Below are 23122 nucleotides of genomic sequence, written 5' to 3' on the forward strand. Positions count from 1 at the left end.
GTACAGCCCGCGAGCCACAACTACTGAAGCCCACGTGCCTAGAGTCCGTGCTCTGCAACAAGAGAAGCCACCACAATGAGAAGCCTGCGCATCGCCACGAAGACCCAACGCAGCCCAAATAAATAAATTAATTAAAAAAAAAAAAAAGTAAGCGAGGGAGTGAGCTCAGAACTCAAAATATGCGCTCAAAATATTTTCTGATTTCCTTCCTCCTCTGGACTGGGGATGGGGGTGAGGAAGATGGGTTCAGTCCTCCCAAAGAGTCTCATTATTACTAGGAGATTCTTCCCCAGATGCTGCTCCGTGCTCTGGGGCTGCTAGTCCACAGTGGCCTCAGCTTCCTGCTGGGGAAAAGGCCCTCTGCTCTTGAACAGGGGTGGAGACTCCAGGCTGTGTTTTGGGGCACACAGTAGGCCAGCAGTTTGTAATGGAGTGATGGTAAAATAAGGCAGGCCCCTTAAGTACATCTTGGGGCTCCCAACACCCCAACTGTCTCCCAAATCTAATATATAGTAGGCACTTACTAAGTATTAAACCTAGTAAAGGATTGAAGGGTCTACCAAACCCCAAAGCAAGAGAACGGATCCAACAGCGCCCCCTTGCGGTGCTCTGCATCAAGAAGTCACCTGGGAGAACCGTCTGCCGTTCCACCACCGAATGCTGGACAGCACAAAGGATTCCAAGCTGCCAGGGGAGGGGTCCTTGTCGGGGATATAGTCTACGCTGTCTCCCACCCATTTTTAGAGATGGAGCACATGGGCCTAGAGAGGGGAAATGATTTGCCCAGGGGGCTCTGGGAATTCGCTAGAGGGGCTTAGGACGGCGGTCTGACGGCGGAGACCCCCGCGCGACCTGTCGCGGAGCTGCGCGTGCATAGCGAGCATCCTGTATTTGCTTAGAGCGAGTGTGTGTTTGGGGCGGCGGCTGAGAGGAGATGGTGCAGCCCCCGGCTGGGCCTCTAGCGGCGGAGCTGGAACTAGAACCCGGATGGGCGGACCCCGGCCCCGCGCCCCCTCGCGCTCGCTGCCTGGTGCAGGGCGGCCCCTAGCGGGACGCCGGGATCCGGCAACGCCGCGCTCTCCCAGGCCCGCCTGGTCTCACGACAAAAGAGCTCAAGTTCCGGGGATCCGAGCCCACCGCCGTGGGGACCGGGCGGGTCCTCCCCTCGGTGGCCTCGCTGTCTCAGCCGAGGCGGCGGGGAGCAGGTCAACCCGGTCCCCGCGGGTGGAACGGAAAGTGGGCGGGGCTCCCGGAGGTGGTGTCCCCGGGGCGGGGTGGGCGGAGTTCGCAGTCCGGTGCGCACTCTAGCTGGAGTCCGTCGGAGCTTCACACTCGGTCCCGAGATGACGGCGAGCAAGCGGGTGGCGAAGGTAACCGCGAGTAGGATGACCCCTTTGTCACGGTTCCGGTGACTTTCTATTCCGTCCTCCCTCCATCCCTCCTCCAGCTCTCCGAGCGCATTTGTTTGTCTGGGTACCAGGGCTGGCTGAATCCCTGCATCCCTGCCCCCTCCCCAGTGGAAGAGTGGGTCTACGAGAGGGGCCAGAGCTGGAGTTTGGGGAGCTGAGGACGTGTCGAACTGGGGTGTCGCTGGCTCCCTGAGCTGTGCTGGGAATGGGGATGAGCCACCTCCCCCCAGATTGGTTTCAGTTTCATTTCACTGCCAGAAACTTGTGATAACAATTGCGTGCGTCTCAGGTGCGGGAAGGGTTGGTTCCTTGGCGTCTTTTTTGGAGCCAGGCGTTCTGTTGGGGGTGGTGGCAGGTGCCTTTTGAACAGAGAGAACCAGGACAGGGTCCTTGCCTTGGAATAGCCCATGGCCCGCCCCATAGTTTCGTACCCACATTAGAGTCCCGAGAAGTATGCGATGCTGAGTGGGAGTTGAAAGCAACGTTCTCAGGGTATTCTCGGGAGGAAAAGATGCCAGGGAGAACCTAGAAGGTGTCCTGGAGCAGGTGGCGTGTATTCATTTGTTCTACAAATGTTGTTGAATGCCTCCTATATGCTGGTTCCTGTTCTAGGAGATACGGAGGCAGAGATAAACAAACCTACCCCTTCTGAGCTTTCATTCCGATCAGAGACACAATTTGAAGTGAGGTCGGGAAGGATGGGGAGTTGGCGATTTTCCCCAGGAGGTGGGAAAACCCAAGGTGTTTGGAGGACTGAGATGTGGCTGGGACTGGGGACAGATGGGGAAGGTAGAGCAATCCTGGGTCGGACACCCCTCAGGCTTTGAGGCTCTCAGAAGTGCCCCTCCTATGTGCAGGCTTGAGGGGGGTGAAGAGGGAGTGCTACCCTCAGCCTCTGAGGAGAACATGATCTGAGATTGGGGCACCCAGAGCAGGCTCAGCCCAGAAGGACTGAAATCTAGAGGTTGGCAGCAAAATAGGGCAGAGAGTCTTTCCAGCCAAGTGGGAAAGAGCTAGGAGCCAGTATTTATAGCACTGGCACCACTAAATGCCAGGTAGTTTACATTAGTTATTTCATCTCATTCTCACAGCAACCCTGTGAGATAAGTCCTATACCCCCATTTTACAGATGGGGAAGTTGAGGCTCAGAGAGAATAACTTGGTTGTCCTGGGTCACCCAGTAGGGAGTGATGGGGCTGGGATTAGAGCCCAGATTGGTGGGGCTCCAACCCATAGGCTCTTTCAGTGGCTTCCCTACTTTCATTTTCTGTTCCTCTGAGTCAGGTGATTTCCTAACAGGCCTCTGGAACAAACTGTGTGTCCTAGCTTGGCTTTCAGCATCCCCAGGCTTTGGGAAAGCCTTGAGAGAACTCATATACAACCAGTAAAGTCCAAGTTCTTCCAGTTATAGTAAACTTGGGGAAAATGTCCATTCCAGAGCTTCTCTGTCCAACCTGGGGCTTCATTCTTGCTGAAGAGTCACAGATGATACTGGAACTAGGACTTGTAGTAGCAGATGCTTCTAGTTTGGGGTAAAAGATAAATGAGGGGTCATAGATTCTGGGCAGAAGGCGCAAGAAGCAGTTTGTTGGCATGAACAGAGTTGGAGTATGGAAAGATAAGAAACAGGAGATAAGGGTGTGTCTGTATGTTGGGGGGCAGAGAAAGTTTAGATGGTGCGCAGTGGGAAGGGACCTCTCCCCAGCTGTGGACTGGCTTTGGGGACCTTTCTCTCTGCCTTTGTTTATACTGGGGCTTGCCAGCCCTGTCACTATTGACATCTTGGGCCAGATAATTTTCCGTAGAGTGTTTGTCGGCATCCCTGGCCTCTACCCACTAGATGTAGTGGCACTCCTCCATTTGTGACAGCCCCAAATGGTCATAGACATTGCTAAATGTCCTGGGGGCAAGTAGGTAAAGTAACCCCCCAGTTGAGAACCCCTGGTTTATACCATTTGGTGTTCCAGAAAAATATGACCTGCCCTTGAAAGTCTTTTTTTAAAAAATACTTTTATTTATTTACTTTTTATTTTTATTTTGGCCGCACCATGTGACTTACAGGATCTCTGTTCCCAACCAGGGATCGAACCCACGCCCTTGGCAGTGAAAGTGTGGAGTCCTAACCACAGGACTGCCTGGGAATTCCCTGAATGTCTTTTTATCTGTTGCTGTTTTTTTTTTTTTTTTTAAATAAATTTATTTATTTATTTAATTTTGGCTGCTTTGGGTCTTCGTTGCTGCGCGCGGGCTTTCTCTAGTTGTGAAAAGCGGGAGCTACTCTTTGTTGCGGTGCGCGGGCTTCTCATTGTGGTGGCTTCTCTTGTGGCAGAGCACAGGCTGTAGATGCACGGGCTTCAATAGTTGTGGCACATGGGCTCAGTAGTTGTGACGCACGGGCTTAGTTGCTCCGCGACATGTGGGATCTTCCCGGACCAGGGCTCAAACCCGTGTCTCCTGCATGGGCAGGCGGATTCTTAACCACTGCACCACCAGGGAAGTCCCGCTGTTGTTTTTTTTTAAAGGTCTATTACAGTGGGGAGAGGCAGCATAGGGGTAGAGGGGTAAGAGGTACAAATCATTAGGTATAAAATAAGCCACAAGGATATATTGTACAACATGAGGAATGTAGCCAATATTTTATAATAGCTATAAATGGAGTATAACCTTTAAAAATTGTGAATCACTATCTTGTACACCTGTAACATATAATATTGTACAGCAACTATACTTCAATTTTTAAAAATTTTTTTAAAAAGGAAAGGAAGTATATTTTTTAAAAAGTCTATTGTTCCACAAGATGGACCCCAGAATGGAGAGAGGGGTTCTTTGGTCTAATACATTTGAGAAGTACTGCACGCTTGGGCTCATACCTTGGAGAATCACAACGCACAGTAACGTATTAAAGGCTTTGGGAAGTCCTGCAGGAAAGAAGTCTGTTTAGCCTAGTGTTTCCCAGTGTACTTGACCATGGAGCCCTTTTCCCATAATAACTATGAATCTTGCATGGGACGCACCGTATACATTTGCTCTCACTGGGCCCTCTGCCTTGGTACCTCTCCAGTTCTCTGCATGGTAGATAGACTCTTATTCATTCCGCATGACCCAGCTCACAGTGTCACCCTGCGTGAAGCTTTCCTGCTCCCCTCTCCTCTCCTTCCCTATTATGTGTCCACACGTTAGTCACATAATCACATCCGTGTTTCTTCCATTACTCCAATGAAGTTCTCGAGGGCTGGGCCATGTCTTAGTCAAGTGTCAGTAGAGGGTGCTATTGAGGAGAGGGCTGTTGGGGGAGCTCAGTGATGTCCAGTGACTGGGTCACCTTTCTGGGAGAGTGACACTGCTTGTCCTCTTGTTTCTCTGCTTGGTGTGTACAGTTCTCCTCTGCTATGGTCTGCCTGAGTCATTTCCCCTCCCCAGGCCTGGTCTGGAGCAGTTTGACAGGCACAGGGTGATGTCTTTGCTGCCTGTTCTGCCCTGAACACTGTAAAGGCACATCGTCATACTGGGTGCTATGGAAGGGAGGGAGGACCTCGTGACTCTCTAGGAAGAGGACAAGAGGACAGACATTAAGTACGTCGGTTTCAGGAGAAAAGGCTCCTAAGAGAGTTTACTCCCAAGTTGTAGTATCTGGAAGCAGTGATGTGCGTGCTCCCTCCACCTGGTACTTACGGAGCTGGGGTGAGGCTAAACTTGGGTGATTCACTCAAAGCCCTGAGCACGGTGCCTGACATGTACCAAGTGCTCAGTGAATGGGGGCTATGACTCTGCCATCTTCTGTCCCCTGGGCGGTCCTGTTTGGGACTTGGACAGTGTGCTGGGGGGCAGGGGGGAGGGGGCTGAAGTAGGGGCGACTAGGCCAACTGCCCGTGCTCTGTCCCCCTGCAGGAGCTGGAGGACCTTCAGAAGGAGCTCCCCAGGTACCTGCGGAACCTGTTCAGCGATGATGCCAACGTGCTGGTGTGGCACGCTCTCCTCCTGCCTGTGAGTATCCACAGGACCATGGCGGGGGACTGGGGTCACTTACGCCAGGAGCCTGGGCAGGGAGGGTTAGGACTGGGCAAGAATCTTCCCTGCCTTCGAATCCTGTTTTGTTTTGTTTTGTTTTGTTTTTGTGGTATGTGGGCCTCACACTGTTGGGGCCCCTCCCGTTGCGGAGCACAGGTTCCGGACGCGCAGGCTCAGCAGCCATGGCTCACGGGCCCAGCCGCTCCGCGGCACGTGGGATCTTCCCGGACCGGGGCACAAACCCGTGTCCCCTGCATCGGCAGGTGGACTCTCCACCACTGCACCACCAGGGAAGCCCCCTGAATCCTGTTTTTCACTGGAGGTTATCATTGGCAGAGGGGGTCTCTCTCTGGATTGATTGCTTCTGAGGTTCAGGCCGACTGATGAAGAGGCTAAAAGCCTTTTGGATTTAGTAAGGGACCCCTTCTGCAAGCCAGTAGCTACCACGCCCACCATGGAAGCTTCAGTAGACAAAGGGCATTAAAAAAAAAAAAAGAAAAAGAAGAAGAGATCTGTTGGGTCTTTGTCGAAGGATAGGGATGAAGTTCCTGTTTCCCACAGTTGGTAGAATTTGCTGCCTTAGACCTAAAATGTGTTTTGTTCTCTTTTAAAAATTGTATTTCAGAAAATTATTGTTACATATGACAACACAGATAACTCATCTCTACTATTCTGCTTTTTCTCTGTTTATTATTAAAGATCATCTCGATAGAATCTCCCTTTGAAAGTAATATTCCAAAGGACCTATCAAAGTGCAAGATGTCTATTGTATCATCTAATTATTAGTGACCACAGATATTTTCTTTGAGAAGTTCATCTATATACCTTTGGATACTAGGAAATAAAAATGGAAACAATTGAGCTTTTTATTAGCTCTTTGGAATTTAATGGGAACAATTCATTTGATTGTTTAGGATTTGAACTTCTTACTGACAAGGCAGTGGCTTGGGTTGTGCCATTTTCCTTTATTTTTTATATTTTTAAATTTATTTATTTATTTATTTTGGCTGGGCTGGGTCTTAGTTGCGGCACACAGGATCTTCGTTGCGGTATGCGGGCTTCTTATTGCGGCATGCATGCGGGATCTAGTTCCCGGACCAGGGATCGAACCCAGACCCCCTGCATTGGGAGCGCAGAGTCTTACCCACTGGACCACCAGGGAAGTCCCTGTGCCATCTTCTCTTTCAACTGACCTGTAGCCCAGAACAATGGAGAACGGCTTGAGTCAGGGCAACCCTTGACCCTCTATCATGTCCTGTGGGCTGCTGGGTTGAAACAGTCCACCACACCTGCTCTGGGCTGGAAGAATAACAAAATGCTTTATTTAACTCAGGACTTAGGAAGAAGTAGGGCTTTCTCAGCTGACCCGAAGGTGCAGTGTGAAGCCCTCTGTCTGGTCCAACTTCCTCATTTTCATAGATGAGGAAACTGAGCCCCAGAGCTGCTCAAAGCCACACAGCAAGCTCGAGGCGGAGCCAGGATGGGTTCCCAGGACCCAGGGCTCTCAGCTTCATGGCTCCGCCACCTCCTTCCTCTGATAAGACCCGGGCAGCCCAGCCTGCAACCCCTGCAGAAGGACACACAGACGCTCTCTCGTCCTTTTCTGAGGCCTCACCCGTGGCTTTGTGTCTACTTCCCAGGTCCCAGCCTCTTCTTATTATCGAGAACATGAAAGCTAAGGCATTTTCTTTATCTGCCCAGCATTTGCCCCAGGTCTTATCTCAGACACACCCAGGACCCCTACGGCTTCCTTTCTGCCTTCTGCTGAGGAAGAGGAGCTCTCTTAAAACCTTGAGTCTACGCTTGCATACCTGTGTCATTCGGACTGTCTTTGCCCTGTCTTCTCTATCACGAAGGTTCTGGAAGGTTTTGGAGCTTTGGAACCAGCCTGAAGGCCCCTGTGCTCTATGCGGGGGTCACCCAAGTCCTGAGGTTCCGCCCCACTAGGGTTGTAGAGTACTGCCCATGTGTGGAGAAGTCAAGTTGACAGTGCTGAGATCCCATCCTAGCACTGTCACTGTGGCCCTGGCCAAGTTACTTATATACATTACACTTGAGTTTCCTCATCTGGGAGTGGAGATGCTAATACTCAGGAGTTTTCATAATACTTATCCTAATAGCTGACATGTACATAGTGCTTGCCATGTGCCAGGCCCTATTCTAAGCTCTCAACATAAATTAGCTCATTTAATTCTTACATAAACCCTATGAAGAAGTCTGTTATTTGTTCCGTATGGAAAAGCACAGAGAGGTTGAGTTACTTGCCTGAGGTTACACAGCTAGGAAGGGGCAGAGCCAAGAGTCACACTCAGGCAGAGGGGCTCCAAAGTCCATGTAACCCCTACACTGTGCTGTATGGGCTAACGTGTGCGGAGCCCTTAGCACGGGGTGGCACAGAGTAGATGCCTAGGAAAGCCTTCTTGTTGCTGGAAGTCTAGAGCGTCTTCTACTGGCTCCTGGCAACTGGTCACTCCAACTCCGAGTTCTTTTTTTTCTTCTTTTAACATGGCAAAATACACATAACAGTATGTACCATCCTCATCATTTTTATGTTCTGAGTTCAATGACACGAAGTACACTCACATTATTGTGCAGCGATCACCACCATCCATCTCTAGAACTGAAATTCTGTGTCTGTTAAGCACTGACTCCCCGTCCCTCCTTCCCTCCAGCATCTGGTAACTAATTTTCTAGTTTATGTCTATGAATTTGACTATTCTAGGTACATCACATAAGTGGAATCATACAATATTTGTGGGGTTTTTTTTGGCTCTAGCTTATTTCACTTAGCACAATGCCTTCAGAGTTTGCTTGTGTTGCGGCATGTCGCCATTCATGATTCTTCCTAGGAGTGGAGCAGAGGATGCCTGGGACCCTGGGGTGGGGGCGGAGAGAGGGGGAAACCAGATGCAGGTCCTAGAAGGAAATGAGCAGCGGTGCCTCGGCACAGAGCTTGATCCCTCTCCTGCACAGGAGAAACCTCCCTACAACCTCAAGGCCTTCAACCTGCGCATCAGCTTCCCTGAGGAGTATCCATTCAAGCCTCCGACAGTGACATTCACAACCAGGATCTACCACCCCAACGTGGACAGCAACGGGCGGGTGTGCCTGCCCCTCATCAGCAAGGAGAACTGGAAGCCTTTCACCAAGACCTGCCAAGGTGGGCCTGGGCCCTGCCTAGAGGGAGGGACCTGGACTGGATGGGGGAGGGTGTCATGGGACCGATTTTCACTTAGAAAAGCCCAGAAGAAAGGAGATAAAAATTGTGAGTTGGGCTTCCCTGGTGGCACAGTGGTTGAGAGTCCGCCTGCCGATGCAGGGGACATGGGTTCATGCCCCGGTCCAGGAGGATCCCACATGCCGCGGAGTGGCTGGGCCCGTGAGCCATGGCCGCTGAGCCTGCGCGTCCGGAGCCTGTGCTCTGCAACGGGAGAGGCCACAACAGTGAGAGGCCCACGTACCGCAAAAAAAAAAAAAAAAAAAAAAATTGTGAGTCTCAGCTGAGCCTGTCATCAGATAGAAGGGGTGTGTCCTGAGATCCTGGGCTGGCTGACCTGCTCCTGCCTCTGTTCTCATACCTGGGCAGGTGGGAGAGAGCAGCGTTGCTCTGGGTCAGGGGAGAGAGAAGCAGCTGGGCTATAGAGGGAAGGGCTTGGGATAAGAAGGCCGCATGCCCTGTCTGGGGACCCTGGTGAAGTCTTCCTTTCCAGGGCTCAGTGCCCTAAATGACAGCTGAGGGGACTGGCCTAACAATGATAACATACATCACTTAATTAGGCACTTGGGCACTGTGCTAAGAGCTTCACATGCCTTTTTTTTTTTTTTGGCTGTGTTTTGTAGCTTGTGGGATCTTAGTTCCCCGACCAGGGATTGAACCTGGGCCCCCAGCCCAGTGGAAGCTCGGAAGCTCGGAGTCCTAACCACTGGTCTGCCAGGGAATTCCCACATGCCATTTTTTAAAAGTTCACTTTTTTCTTTTTCTAAAACAAATTTATTTATTTATTTTTGGCTGCGTTGGGTCTTCGTTGCTGCACGTGGGCTTTCTCTAGTTGCGGCAAGCGGGGGCTACTCTTCATTGTGGTGCACGGACTTCTCATTGCAGTGGCTTCTCTTGTGGCAGAGCACGGGCTCTAGGCACGCGCGCTTCAGTAGTTGTGGCACGTGGGTTCCAGTAGTTGTGGCTCGCGGGCTCTAGAGCGCAGGCTCAGTAGTTGTGGTGCACGGGCTTAGTTGCTCTGCGGCATGTGGGGTCTTCCCGGACCAGGGATGGAATCCGTGTCCCCTGCATTGGCAGGCCGATTCTTAATCACTGCACCACCAGGGAAGCCCCACTTTTTTTCTTTTTAAGATTTATTTATTATTCATTTAATTTATTTTTGGCTGCATCGGCTCTTAGTTGCGGCTCGTGGGATCTTTGTTGCGGCACACGGGATCTTTCCTTGCGGTGCGCGGGCTCTTCGTTGTGGTGCGTGGGCTCCTCTCTAGTTATGACGTGTGGGTTTTCTCTTCTCTAGTTGTGGCACGTGGGTTCCAGAGCGCGTGGGCTGTGTAGTTCGCGGACACAGGCTCTCTAGTTGAGGCTTGCAAGCTCAGTAGTTGTGGCTGCAGGCTTAGTTGCCCTGTGGCATGTGGGATCTTAGTTCCCTGACCAGGGATCGAACTTGCATCCCCTGCATTGTAAGGTGGATTCTTTGTCACTGGACCACCAGGGAAGTCCCAGAAGTTCACTTTTTTATTTGAAGTGTAGTTGATTTGCAATGTTGTGTTAGTTATACTTATGCACATGTGTTCAGTTATACTTATGTACATATATTCTTTTTCATATTCTTTTCCATTATAGTTTATAACAAGATATTGAATATAGTTCCCTGTGCTATACAGTAGGACCTAGCTGTTTATCTGTTTTATATATAGTAATGTGTATATGTTAATCCCAAACTCCTAATTTATCCCTCCTGCCCCCCTTTTCCCCATGGTAACCATAAGTTTGTTTTCTATGTCCCTAAGTCTGTCTCTGTTTTGTAAATAAGTTCATTTGTATCGTATTTTAGATTCCACATACAAGTGATATCCTATATTTGTCTTTCTCTGTTTGACTTACATTACTTAGTACGATAATCTCCAGATCCATCCATGTTGCTGAAAATGACATTGTTTCATTCTTTTTTATGGCTGAGTAATATTCCATTGTATATATGCACCACATCTTCTTTAACCATTCATATGTCGATGGACATTCAGACTGCTTCCATGACTATTGTAAATAGTGCTGCTTGGAACATTGGGGTGCATGTATCTTTTTGAATTAGAGTTTTCTCTGGATATATGCCGAGGAGTAGGATTGCAGGACCATATGGTAGCTCTATTTTTAGTTTTTAAAGAACCTCCCTACTGTTCTCCATAGTGGCTGCACCAATTTACATTCCCCGCCAACAGTGTAGGAGGGTTCCCTTTTCTCCACACCCTCTCCAGTATAAAAATTCACTTTTTTATTCCATATTACGTTTTTGGTATCTATCCATTGATGACAAATTGAAATTATAATGGAGTAAACATAGTTCAGGCACACAAAGATGGAGTTGGGTAGCCATTGAGGACCTGGTCTGAGACATGTCCCTGCACCACTGAGAACTTGAACTTTCTAACTCAGGGACACCAGCCATTTTTAACCCACCAACTTCATTTAACCCCCTCAGAAGCCCCCTGAAACAGTGCTCTCGTTAGCTCCATTTAATAGTTAGGACACCGAGGCGCATGAGAGGAGAAGCGCTTGCCTGAGCTGGCAGGTGGCAGAGCTGGGATTCGGAGCCTGCTTGGGTGCCTCTGAAACAGCACCGTCCAGCAGAACTTTCTGCGGTGATGGAATCCTTCTGTAGCTGCCCTGTCCAATGCCACGGTCACTAGCCACGTGTAGCTTTCGAGCACTAGAAATGTGGCTGATGTGACTATGAACTGCATTCCTAACTGTAGTGAATTTCCATTAATTTAAATTGAGATAACTCCCTGTGGCTGGTGGCTACCATAGTGCGCACTATGGCTCTAGAGCCTATGGACGTAATCAGTGTGCGATCAATCCTGCCTCTGGACCAGCTCGGGAGTTCTTAACCCTGGAAACAAGAATCCTGGGGGCGGGGATGGGGAGGACTGGTCCTTGGATGAGCTTCAGGAGGTCGGTGAAGTGCTCTGGACCCAGAACCACACGTCTGTGTGTACGCGTATGTGCACGTGCCTGGGGAGGTGGGCCACTGCCTTCACCAGGATTCCAAAGTCGCCCGTGAAAGATTTCCAGCCACGGGGCAGCAGTGGTTTCCAGTCTTAAGCCTCAGAATCCTTTTTCCCAAATAAAAGTTGTTTTAGAATCCTAATAACACAACAGAGAAAAGCAAAGTGCTTCTTCTCGAAAAGGGAATAGAACCCAGAAACCCTGTTTATCTCACCAACCCCCATGATGGGTAGCTTCTGTGACACCGTGAAACATAGTTTGAAAAGCACTGATGTAACTGGTTATGGCTTTGGGCATCATCAGTGAATGTGGTAAGAGGCATTTCATTTGGTTGTAGCGTCATCCTAAGACATGGAACCTCCTGGGGGGATCTCCCAAGGAGTGAGTGTGACGTTTCAGGGGATCTGGGAGCGGGCAGCCATCGCTTCCTTCCCAGGATTTTTTTCCTTCCATCCTGACGTCCTGATCTGACCTCTCTCCCCAGTTTTGGAGGCCCTCAACATGCTGGTGAATAAACCAGAGCTGGGGCAGCCCCTTCGCTTGGAGCTTGCCGACCAGCTGACACAGGACCCGGAGCTATTCAACAGGAGGGCCGAAGAGTTCACCCTCCAGTTTGGAGTGGACCGACCCTCCTAACTCTGCCTCTGGCCCATCTCTGCACTGGATGCTTTCTGTGTGATGGACGGACACATGTCATGGGCTAGGGGCCAGAGCCCCTTTGTGGTCCATTTCCTGCTCATTTCTTCCAAGTTTTCCTTCTTAGATTGTTAGTCATTTGTGTGTGTGTGTGCGCGTGTGCGTGTGTGTGTGTGGTGGTGGTGGGGCCGCAGTTATGTGTGTGGTACGGGGATCCGCTGGCCTCAGGTGTGCTTTCCCCACTTCCTTTCTCTGCCCCAGAGCCAGGGGCATTCAGGTGTGCAGGGTCGCAGGCCAGCTCTCCAGCGCTCTGATGTGGGAAGCCCGATCCTTAGAGACTCAGGCTGCCTGGCAGGCCGGCTCGCAGGAAATGAGCCCAGCAGCCAACCAGAATCCGCTGAGGGCCCAGGCATGGGGGGTGCGGGGAGGGCAGAGGGGCAGGGGGGAGTATGGGAGGGAGGCAGGGCACAGGGAGGAGGGACTCCTACTTATGGTTGAGTGTTTTGTTGATTGAGTGATGGAAAACAGCCAGACCGCTGATAGACATGTATAGATGCAAAACCTTTTCTCTTCCACTGATGAATCATAAAGTGAAGAAACTAATCTCCGTCCCAGAAATCTGACTACATGGGGTTTTTTGTTGTTGTTGTTTTCCTTTTAATTTTTTTTTTTGGCCACACAACCAGGGATCGCACCCACACCCCCTGCAGTGGAAGCGCGGGGTCTTAACCACTGGACCGCTGGGGAGGTCCCCTGACTCCACGGTTTTTAAACCACTTGCTATCCCATTAGGTTGCTGGTTCCTAGGGACCAGCCTTTAGGCGGGGAGGTGTTTCCCCTCCAGCTTCCAGTCCACGGGAGCCACGGAGACCATGTGTTTGCCCAGCTATTAAAGCCACAGATGGACCGTGGAGTCCAACTGAGTGTTCACTGAGGGGACGGGTGGTTAATCGGGAGAAGAGGAGGCTGGGGATTTAGCTGCAGCCTAGCTAAAGGTGTGGCCCTGCTCTCCATCAGCTGAGGGCTCGCTGGCCATGAGGACTAGACCACCCTTGGCCTGAGCGGTCGTCGACGCGTCCACAAGGATAACATCCCCATTTTTATAGAGGAGGCAGCCAAGGCACAGAGCGCTTCAGTGGGTTGCCAGGTCCACTCTGCTGATCAGGGCAGAGGCCACCCCTCCAGCTGCAGTGCCAAGTTGGTTGGGTTTTGTTTTTGTGTTTTTCATGAACTGTTCTCATCAGCGCACATGCTCCAAATGGCTGATAAAGCCAGACAAGATTGTTAGCGGGAAGTTATACTCAGCTCCAGGGTTCATCTCTAGTGAGCCGCAGAGAGACAAAAACAAGCCAAAACTCTGGCCAGGGTTGGAGGGATTAACTTAGCACAAAGGAGGAGCTTTCTGGGTGCAGTGGTTCTAAGCTCCTAGAAGACCACTGGCTTTTAAGAGACAGAATATGGGGTATCTTTGAGTCAGGGGAATCACTCCAGGCCCCACTAGCCTAGTTGGGGTGAGATTTGTAGAGAATCTTCTACTCTAGTCCCTGCCCTGGAATTCCCTAATCTGGGAGAAGTGTGGAAAAAGGGAAGAGAATTGGGAAAGTGCCACCCATGGCTGGAAATGTAAGATGTGTTGTTACTTTGGGCCACCACTTAAAGAACACTTACGTGACAGGCCCCGGGCCAGGCTGTTTGTCCTTTTCATGATCTCATTTAACGCTCACAGCACCTGCATGATTTTGAGCTCCTATCATCCCCATGCAGACGGTAAACTGAAGCTCAGAGAGGTTCACTCACTGGCCCAGGGACACACAGCTGGTTAGTGGTAGGACCCAGCCCACTCTCCTTTCCCAAATGCCTTTCATGGTTGTTGAGAAAATCATGTCAGATGAGGAACCCTGGTGGCAGGGGTTTATTATCCAAGTGAGAGATGTTCCTGCTGGGTTAGGGAGGGAGCACTAAGGGGCTAGACCAGATTTTACAAAAGAACTTTTCATGTAGTTAAGACTGGTACCATCTGCCCTTGTCTGAGCCCCAGCACTGCTGCCACCATGAGCAGGAGTGAGCCTCTGGGCCACGGCTGGTCAGCTGGGCTCCCTGCCCGCCTCTGCCCACAGGGTTGGTCAGCCCCTCATTTCTTCTTGGTCTTCACCAGTCCCTTCTGCACGAGGCTGCGGTACAGCTCCTGGATGTAGGTGTAGACGCACTTGGAGTCGGGCACTGCCAGCCGCACCATGTCATCCACTTCCAGCAGCTGGGCACAGTCGGCCAGTTTCCTGAGGGGCAGGTTGGGGAGGGGTGAGGAGGGGTGGAGCAGAGAGCCAACGGTGAAGGATGCGGGGCCTAAGGGGACAGCCCGGCGAGGATGAAACCCACAGAACTGTGTGTGGCAGAGCTGGGAGGTCATCTAGGGCAACCATCCCATTGTACAGATTAGATAACTGAGGCCCAACAGAGTCAAGACTCAAACTCAGCGGGGTCTGATTCCTAAGCCCCGGTTTTCATTGCACTGTGTGCCTTCACGTAGGAGCGGAACCTTCTGGTCTATAGTTCTGCGTTAGCCCACCCCTCCCACGTGCTCATATACCTGTCCTCAGGGAGAGTTTAAAAGACAGAACACCAACACTAGCCAGAGTGTTGCCTTGTAGCTGCAACAACTCCAGCTTCAACCAGTTTCCGTTTATGTATTGAGGGGTACTATGTGCTAGGTACTTTTCCAGGGAATTCAGCACCGAACAAAATAAAAATTCCCCACTCTCATGTCACTGACATTCTCACTGCTGTAGACAGTAATCAAACAGAAATCGATGGTACATGAGATGATGAGAGGTGCTGTGGAGAAAAATAAGGCAGGGAAGGGGGACAGGGTATGTTTCTGTGTTCAAGGGGATTTTTTAAAAAAATATTATGTTAGTAATGGCTTTATTTTTTTATTTTTCATCTATTTATTTATTTATTTTGTGCCAGCGCCTCGCAGCTTGTGGGGTTTTAGTTCCCCGACCAGGGATTGAACCTGGGTCCTTGGCGGTGAAAATACGGAGTCCTAACCACTGGACCGCCAGGGAATTCTCCAAGGAGAATTTTAATAGGGAGCCCAGGAAAGTTCTCTTAAAGAGTGTAAATTGGGGACATCCCTGGCGGTCCAGTGGTTAAGACTCTGCACTTCCAGTGCAGGGGGCACAGATTCAATCCCTGGTCGTGGAACTAAGATCCCATGTGCCGCGGAGCAGCTAAGCCCGTGCACCACAACTACTGAAGCCCACGCACCTAGAGCCCGTGCTCCGCAACAAGAGAAGCCACCGCAGTGAGAGGCCCGTGCACCACAGCAAGGAGTAGCCCCCGCTCGCCACAACTAGACAAAGCCCGTGCACAGCAACGGAGACCCAACACAGCCAAAAATAAATAAATAAAACAAATTTATTAAACAAAATTTAAAAAGAGAGTACATATCTGCGGGAAGAGGATTCCAGGCGGAGGAAACAGCATGGGCAAAGGTCCTGAGGCAGGAGTGCTTAATGTGTTTGAGTGACCGCATAGAACTTAGCAGCAAGTCCTCTCTTTCTAAATTCCCAGCTGCTCTTTGGGGCCACGTGCTACTCCTGGCTTTGCTAAAGCCGATCTTCTGATCTAACCGCTGTTGGGACCTTGCTGCCATGTGCCAGGAGTTTTATCAAGTGCTTCCCTTCCCCCCTTTTTTTTTGGTTGCGCCACACAGCTTACAGGATCTCAGTTCCCCAACCAGGGATTGAACCCAGGCCACGGCAGTGAAAGCCTGGAATCCTAACCACTAGGCCACCAGGGAACTCCCCAGTGCTTTCCCTTGAATGGTCTCATTTACTCCACTCCTCTGTGTTCAACCAGCAGAAGAGGAGCTGGAGACTCGGAGCATTTTGGTGATTTGCCCAACGTCAAAGTGAGTGACACAGCTGGGACTCCACCGCAGGCCTGCCTGATGCCTCTGGCATCCCTGCCCTGTAGCCGGGTCTCAGCAGTCCCAGCCTGCCAAACCGCCATGGGTGCTGGCATAGGAGAAACCAGGGTCCCAGCGGAAATCCTCTCTTAGAGCTGAGGCAGCTGGACCGAAACCCAAGCCGGGCTGGCCTGGGAGCGGGAGGCAGGAGCACAGACTGGAGGATTTCGAAGAAGGGGACAAGCTCCCTGCAACCGATGCAATGATCTTGGCTCCTGGATGTGGGTCGGGGTTCTGTTCCCATGCAGGAGAGGCAAAAGCTTCACTCCCACTGGGCCTGGGGAACGGGGTCGGGCTCCTCGAGCAGCACAGCCGATCAAGCCGCCTGGGGGCCCCAGCGTTGACTGTTCCGTGGGAATCAGAGGCAACTTCTAGAAGGGAGCCCGCTGCGGCAGGGGCCCCCTTACTTTGCACGCTTCATCTGCACCCCAGGCCCTAAAAGAGGTTAAGTCAGCTGCCGAAGTCAAAGAGCTAGGAAGGGGGACTTCCTTGGAGGTCCAGTGGTTGGGACTCTGAGCTTCCGCTGCAGGGGGCACGGGTTCGATCTCTGGTCATCACTGGTCAGGAAACTAAGATCCCGCATGCCTCATGGCGTAGCCAAAAAAAAAAAAAGAAGAGCTAGGAAGAAGGAGGCACCCCCCCACCTCTTCTCCCTCCAGCCTCCATCCCCACGCATCCCCTGCACATCCTTCCCTTTTCCCTGCTGCCTGATGCCTCCTCTCAGCCCGTCACCATCACCTGATTATTCCTTCTGCCTTTCTGTGGCTCTGCAGGCTGGCAGCCAAGGCAAGGCAGCTGCAGGAGGACCACGACCCTGCCCCACAGGCCGGGGACACCTGGTCAGGGCCAAGCCACGTGGCCTTCTGATGTTCACCAAGAGCTCTGCCCCGACTAGGAGTTTCACTTTCCAATCCTGGTTCATCACCATTAAAGGTGCTTCTGGGGCTTCCCCGGTGGCACAGTGGTTGAGAGTCCGCCTGCCGATGCAGGGGACACGGGTTCGTGCCCCGGTCCGGGAAGATCCCACATGCCGCGGAGTGGCCAGGCCCGTGAGCCATGGCCGCTGAGCCTGCACGCCCGGAGCCTGTGCTCCGCAGCGAGAGAGGTCACAACAGTGAGAGGCCCGCGTACCGCCAAAAAAAAGAGGTGCTTCTGAGCCCAGAGCAGGACATGGTGCTCCGGATGCCCTCAACCTGCCACCCCAGGGCACTCCCCCCATCCCTTGGCGGGACCAACTGGAAGGGATCTTCTGTAGCACCAAGTCTGGTGGATTTCAAACGGCATCCCTGGTGCCCTAGGGCCCTATAGACATGCTTCAGGGACCATCTTGGGAAGCAGAGCTGGAGTGCTCCAAGAACCCCTCCCAACCTCAAAAGGCCTCCCTAAAATCTGTCTAATATGTTGGGCATTCATTTAATATTTTGCTTGAGGAATCTGTCAGGGGGGAAAAAGCATCTGAAAAGCACAGATCAATACCGGCCATCTCGTCCATCTCGTCTTGCCGATGGGGACACGCAGGCCCCGAAAGGGGAAGGTTGCTGCCCAGGCTTCCCTGCAGGCTGGCGGCCAGGCCTGGACTAGACCAAAGGGCTCAGCCTCCTGGACCAAGGTGCTGCTAACATCCCCAGTGACTTATTCCCTGCCCCCGGGCTTTAGAAACGCACTCAGAGGGAAATGCATTCCCGGTCTCAGAGCTGTCCTCGTGGACCACTCCCTATGCATAGTCCTATCTCTACGGGGCGGCTCAGAAGCCCCTCCCAGGTGGGAAAGGACAGGCGCTCCAGGCGCGAGCTCCTTGGGAGCCCCAAGGCCATCAGGTCAGGTCTCTCCGGTGGGCGGAGATGGAGGCCTTTGTCTGAGTCTGGTTTTGGTGCTTCGGTGGGGGGAGTGCCCCCTCCTCCCCCGCCACCTGGCAGCCATGTCTTTGGTCTCTTAGGTTCTTCCTTGGGCCACACTGATCCTCACACCCCTCCTGCCTGTCTAGTCCACCCCTGTCTCCATCCCTCCACCACCCCGGCACCCAGCTGTGTGAACCCCAGCAATAAATGCCCTCCAGGTCCCACACTGAATAATAATTATCATAACAACTGTGATATCATTCATTATAACATAGGAGCTAAGATTTTTTTTTTGAAGTGTTTGCCATGGGTTAGGCACTGTTTATAGGGACTTTACTTAATTACTTACTTAATTCTCACCATAGCCCTGCCAAAGAGGAAATGTCATGCCCATTTTAAAGGTCAGAATATGGAGGCTCAGAGAGGTGAAGGAGCCTGTCCAAGATCACACAGCTAACAAATGGCAGAGTCAGAATCTGGCCCTAAATCCCAGCAACCACCCTGCCTGCCCCTCCTCTACCCCTTACCCTGCCTGTATTTTCTTCACGGCACCTGTTCCCTTACATCATATTTCACATGTGTGTGTGTTTATGATCTGTCTCTCCCTTTAGAATGTGTCATAGGCACGCAGGGATTTTGTAAGTTTCACTCACTGCTATGTCCTAAAACAGTTCCCAGCAATCAAAAAATATCTGTTGGGGACTTCCCTGGTGGTTCAGTGGTAAAGAGTCCGCCTTCCAATGCAGGGGACGCGGGTTCGATCCCTGGTCAGGGAACTAAGATCCCACAGGCCGTGGGGCAACTAAGCCCATGCGCCGCAACTACTGAGCTCGCGCGCCTCAGCTAGAGAGCCCACGTGCCACAAACTACCGAGCCCGCGTGCTCTGGAACCCGCGCGCCACAACTACAGAGCCCACACGCCACAACTAGAGAAGAGAAAACCTGCATGCACAACTAGAGAGAAGCCCGTGCGCTGCAACAAAAGATCCCGCGTACCTCAGTGAAGATCCCGCATGCCGCAACTAAGACCCGATGCAGCCAAAAATAAATAAATAAATCGTAAAGAAATATCTGTTGAATTCATGAATGTGTGGTGACAGCCTCCACCTGACCACCACACTACCCGACCCCTGTGAATCCCGCCCTCGATTCTGTGTAGGTGAGCCGAGCTCCCACCCGCCTCTGCATCCCCTGGCATGGCTTACTCGGCTGTGGAGAAGGCCAGGGAGAAGTTGTGCCGGCGCTTGGTGGGGTCCAGTGCAGCGTAGTCAAAGGCATCGGGGAAGAACTTGTGGACGAGGGCGCAGAAGGCCATGCCACTGCTCCAGCTTGAGGAGAAGTTCTGGATGTCCACATGCTGCGGGCAAGCGGGGCCCAGAGGCCTCGGTGAGCCTCAGCCAGAGAACCTGGACTTTGCCCCCTCCGGACCTGCCCCCCTCTGGGCTTTGCACTGCCGCCCTGGGGAAGGGTCCCTTGCCCACCATGCACCTCGTAGCTCCTCGTCATGGCCCGACACCACTCCAAGAGCATGTTCTTAACGCCGCCGATGGCTGCCCCCGCGGCCTTGGTGTTCCGGAACAGGGCCGTGGGGCCCGAGGCTGCCCTGTGCGCGAGGGACAGAGAAGGTCAGGCCAGAGAGGTGGGAGGGTCCCATCAGGGAGGAGCCCCAGCCCCAGATGTCAGTCCTCCTGCCGGGGCTCGGGCTGTTCCTATTGCCCCTCAGGACTCCCGCCCACCGACTGTCCAACCAACCCAGCCCCACCGCTCCTCGCCCGCATCTTACCCCCCAAACTTGTCTACGATGGCTTTGCGGTTCTGGGCACGGGGCCCCCGGGGCCGGGCAGGGGCTGACACCCTGCGCTCTGGTGCCTTGTCTTTCTTCTTCTCCTGTGAGGGAGGGGGCTCCGTGGGGCTCTGGGACACGTCGCTGGGTGAAGATTCACTGCATGGAAAAGTTCGGAGAAGGGTGAGAGGGGCTGGGACCAGCCACTGAAGAGGGAGGAGGCCGGCTGAGCGCGGCCCCTGCAGTCTCAAGAGGCATACGAAGCTGTGGTCCCCACTCTCGCCATGTTTCCTCTGGGCCCAGCACCGGGAGGGGCTGGGAAGAAATAGTGACGCTCAGTCTCACTTTGGTGAGCACGTGGTCTGGTGGCATGTGTGGATAAAGCTAGGGCACATCTGAGGTCTGACCTGGGGCTGGATCCTGCCTTTGCCTCTTAGTTGCTGTGTGATCTTGGGACTGTCGTGTCACTCCTCTGAGCCTCAGCTTCCTCATCTGTAAAATGGGGCAAGAATAGATACCTGACAGGGTGGTTCTAAGGCCTGCGTGGGAGGGGGAATGTAACCCACGCTCCACGAACGTTCAATCGGGTACTTTTCCCTAAGAAGGTGACGCGGAGGTGAGCTTCAGCTCGAAATAAAGGAAGACTCTTTAATGACGAAAGTTGTGCCCTGGCGAGAGTAAGGCTATCATGTTATCCAGCACCAGCCAGGCACCAGGCGCTGGGCTGAGGGCTTTACACACAGATGTCGTTTGAGCCTCACAGAAGTCCTACGAGGTAGGTACCGTGACTGTGCCCACTTCACAGGGGAGGAAAGGGGCAGTGATGCGGCCAAGGTCACACAGCTGGTAAGTGGCAGTGTCATTGTCCAAGCTCAGGCTTTCTGCTCACTCGCTTATGGGTGAGGCTGACACCGCGGAGGCAAGCAAGACCAGGAGGCTTCAGCAGTGAGTGAGAGACGGACCAGGTGTGCTCCACGGCCCCTTTGCTCCCACACTCCGGCTCCTTTTGTCTCCTGGGCTCTGCCCTGGGCTAGAGGGCTGAAAACCATAATTCCTGGCATATCTTGAGACCAGCACTGGGGAGGCCCAGGCCCAGGGGATGGCAGCCTTTAAAGGAAGCAAGCGGGGGCTTCCCTGGTGGCGCAGTGGTTGAGAGTCCGCCTGCCGATGCAGGGGACACGGGTTCGCGCCCCGGTCCGGGAAGATCCCACGTGCCGCAGAGCGGCTGGGCCTGTGAGCCATGGCCGTTGAGCCTGCGCGTCCGGAGCCTGTGCTCCGCAACGGGAGAGGCCACAACAGTGAGAGCCCCGCGTACCGCAAAAAATAAAAAAATAAAAAGAAAAAGGAAGCAACTAGTAGCAGGGGTTGGAGCTGGGGCTCCAGAGTCTGACATTACCTGGCTGAAGGACTGGTCTCTCCGGAAGCTGCGGTGTCTGGACTCAGCCCATCTAGGGGAAAGGAACGGGAGGGAGGCAGGCTGGGGTGACCTGTGGTGCGCGGCCCGCGTGCTCCCTCAGGGAGGCCCCTGCGGTGACCGTGGGCTCCTGGGCTCTCACTCACCTGGGCTGAGGCCGCTGCCCTCCTCCGTGGGGCTCTCGGGCCATTCCTCGGCGGACCGGGGAAGCGCTCCTGCCCCTTCCTCTGCCCCTTTCTCCGCGCCCTGGTCCTGCTCTTCATCAGGACAGCCTGGCTCCTGGAATGAACATGGGCTGTGTGGGCCCGCACCTGCCTGAGGCTCTGTGAGCGCTTCAGAAAGATCTGGAAGGCAGCCTGGAGCCACAGTGCTGCATCCCCCACCCCAGGCTCTTGATATCAGCGGGTGGAAGACTGGATTGTCCCAAAGGAATAAAGCAGGGGAGGGGCTTGCTTGGGGGAGGGCTGGGCAGGGGGCTCCGGAGAATCGTGGGGCCTCCTCCCTCCTCTCCTCTCCTCTTCCTCACTCACCACCTCCTCCTTCACCTCCTCCTCCTGTGGTTTAGGCTTGGCCTCATCTTCCACGGCAGTCTTCTGAGAGTCCGACTTGGCCTCTGGGGCACTGGCTTTCTCTTGGGTTTCAGCCTTGGGCTCCTCCGTCTTGTTGCTCACCTCCTGAGAGGCCACTGTGGCCTCCTGCTTCCCAGCAGCCTCCCTGCCTCCAACCTTGGCCTCCTCCTTCCCAGCAGCCTCCCTGTCTCCAGCCTTGGCCTCCTCCTTCCCAGCAGCTTCCCTGCCTCCAGCCATGGCTTCCTCCTTCCCAGCAGCCTCCCTGTCTCCAGCCTTGGCCTCCTCCTTCCCAGCAGCCTCCCTGTCTCCAGCCTTGGCCTCCTCCTTCCCAGCAGCCTCCCTGTCTCCAGCCTTGGCCTCCTCCTTCCCTTTGGCCTCCCTGCCTCCAACCTTGGCCTCCTCCTTCCCAGCAGCCTCCCTGTCTCCAGCCTTGGCCTCCTCCTTCCCAGCAGCCTCCCTGTCTCCAGCCTTGGTCTCGTCCTTCCCAGAAGCCTCCCGGTCTCCAGCCTCGGCCTCCTCCTTCCCTTTGGCCTCCTTGCCTCCAACCTTGGCCTCCTCCTTCCCAGCAGCCTCCCTGTCTCCAGCCTTGGCCTCCTCCTTCCCTTTGGCCTCCCTGCCTCCAACCTTGGCCTCCTCCTTCCCAGCAGCCTCCCTGTCTCCAGCCTTGGCCTCCTCCTTCCCAGCAGCCTCCCTGTCTCCAGCCTTGGCCTCCTCCTTCCCTTTGGCCTCCCTGCCTCCAACCTTGGCCTCCTCCTTCCCAGCAGCCTCCCTGTCTCCAGCCTTGGCCTCCTCATTCCCAGCAGCCTCCCTGTCTCCAGCCTTGGCCTCCTCCTTCCCAGCAGCCTGCACCTCATCATTCACATTGGCTTTCTCCCTAGACCCAGGCTTGGCCTCTTTCTCATCAGCCTGCTGCTTCTCAGAGGCCAACGTGATCTCCTCTTTTCCCTCCGTCTCCTTGGGTTCGGAGTTGGTCTCTTCTTTCCAATCAGCCGTCTCCTGAGGAGCCACGGTGGTCTCTTTCTTCCCGCTGTCCTCCTTTTGAAGGTCAGCCTCCCCTTTGGATTCCCCCTGGAATTCAGCTGTAATGCTATCCTCAGCTGGTGCCCTCTCCTGCTTTCCTGCTCCGTCTGGAGGCCCCTCTGTGATGGTCCTCTCAGCTGGGCCTGTGGCCTCCTCCTCAGCAGAGGCTCCCCCTCCCACTGTCTCCGGGACCTCCGTGGTTGGGGACACAGGGGTTCCGTCCTCAGAGGGCTTCCCTTCCTTCTGCTCCAT

The 23122-nt window shown here is 53.4% G+C and overlaps 2 protein-coding genes across 3 annotated transcripts; one reads left to right on the forward strand and one right to left on the reverse strand.

Moving 5' to 3' along the window:
* The first annotated feature begins 1237 nt into the window (after positions 1-1237).
* UBE2L6 (ubiquitin conjugating enzyme E2 L6) lies at positions 1238-19112 on the forward strand. 2 transcript variants are annotated; one of them, XM_070046112.1, is made up of 4 exons: positions 1238-1370; positions 5298-5393; positions 8391-8577; positions 18831-19112. In XM_070046112.1, exons 1-4 carry the CDS (start codon positions 1344-1346, stop codon positions 18929-18931), a joined length of 411 nt encoding a protein of 136 aa, XP_069902213.1. In that variant the 5' UTR covers positions 1238-1343; the 3' UTR covers positions 18932-19112. The 2 variants fall into 2 exon arrangements, with proteins under 2 accessions (XP_069902213.1, XP_030720236.1); XM_030864376.2 differs by lacking the exon at positions 18831-19112 and adding an exon at positions 12125-12688.
* On the reverse strand, positions 14254-23122 carry SMTNL1 (smoothelin like 1). The gene is made up of 8 exons (XM_030864374.2): positions 22655-23122; positions 21752-21979; positions 21428-21560; positions 21264-21315; positions 19868-20026; positions 19573-19687; positions 19290-19441; positions 14254-14552 (listed from the first exon to the last, which is right to left on the reverse strand). Exons 1-8 carry the CDS (start codon positions 23120-23122, stop codon positions 14408-14410), a joined length of 1452 nt encoding a protein of 483 aa, XP_030720234.2. The 3' UTR covers positions 14254-14407.

This window comes from Globicephala melas, chromosome 8 (assembly GCF_963455315.2).
Source record: "Globicephala melas chromosome 8, mGloMel1.2, whole genome shotgun sequence".
Classification (NCBI taxonomy): Eukaryota; Metazoa; Chordata; class Mammalia; order Artiodactyla; family Delphinidae; genus Globicephala; species Globicephala melas.

Coding starts and splice junctions, on each gene's coding strand:
- SMTNL1 (XM_030864374.2), bottom strand. CDS start 23,122: ATGGAGCAGAAGGAAGGGAAGCCCTCTGAGGACGGAACCCCTGTGTCC. Junction 21,561..21,751: donor ACGATTCTCCGGAGCCCCCT/GCCCAGCCCTCC, acceptor TGTTCATTCCAG/GAGCCAGGCTGTCCTGATGA. Junction 21,316..21,427: donor GGGCAGCGGCCTCAGCCCAG/GTGAGTGAGAGC, acceptor CCTTTCCCCTAG/ATGGGCTGAGTCCAGACACC.
- UBE2L6 (XM_030864376.2), top strand. CDS start 1,344: ATGACGGCGAGCAAGCGGGTGGCGAAG. Junction 1,371..5,297: donor CGAGCAAGCGGGTGGCGAAG/GTAACCGCGAGT, acceptor GTCCCCCTGCAG/GAGCTGGAGGACCTTCAGAA. Junction 8,578..12,124: donor TTTCACCAAGACCTGCCAAG/GTGGGCCTGGGC, acceptor CTCTCTCCCCAG/TTTTGGAGGCCCTCAACATG.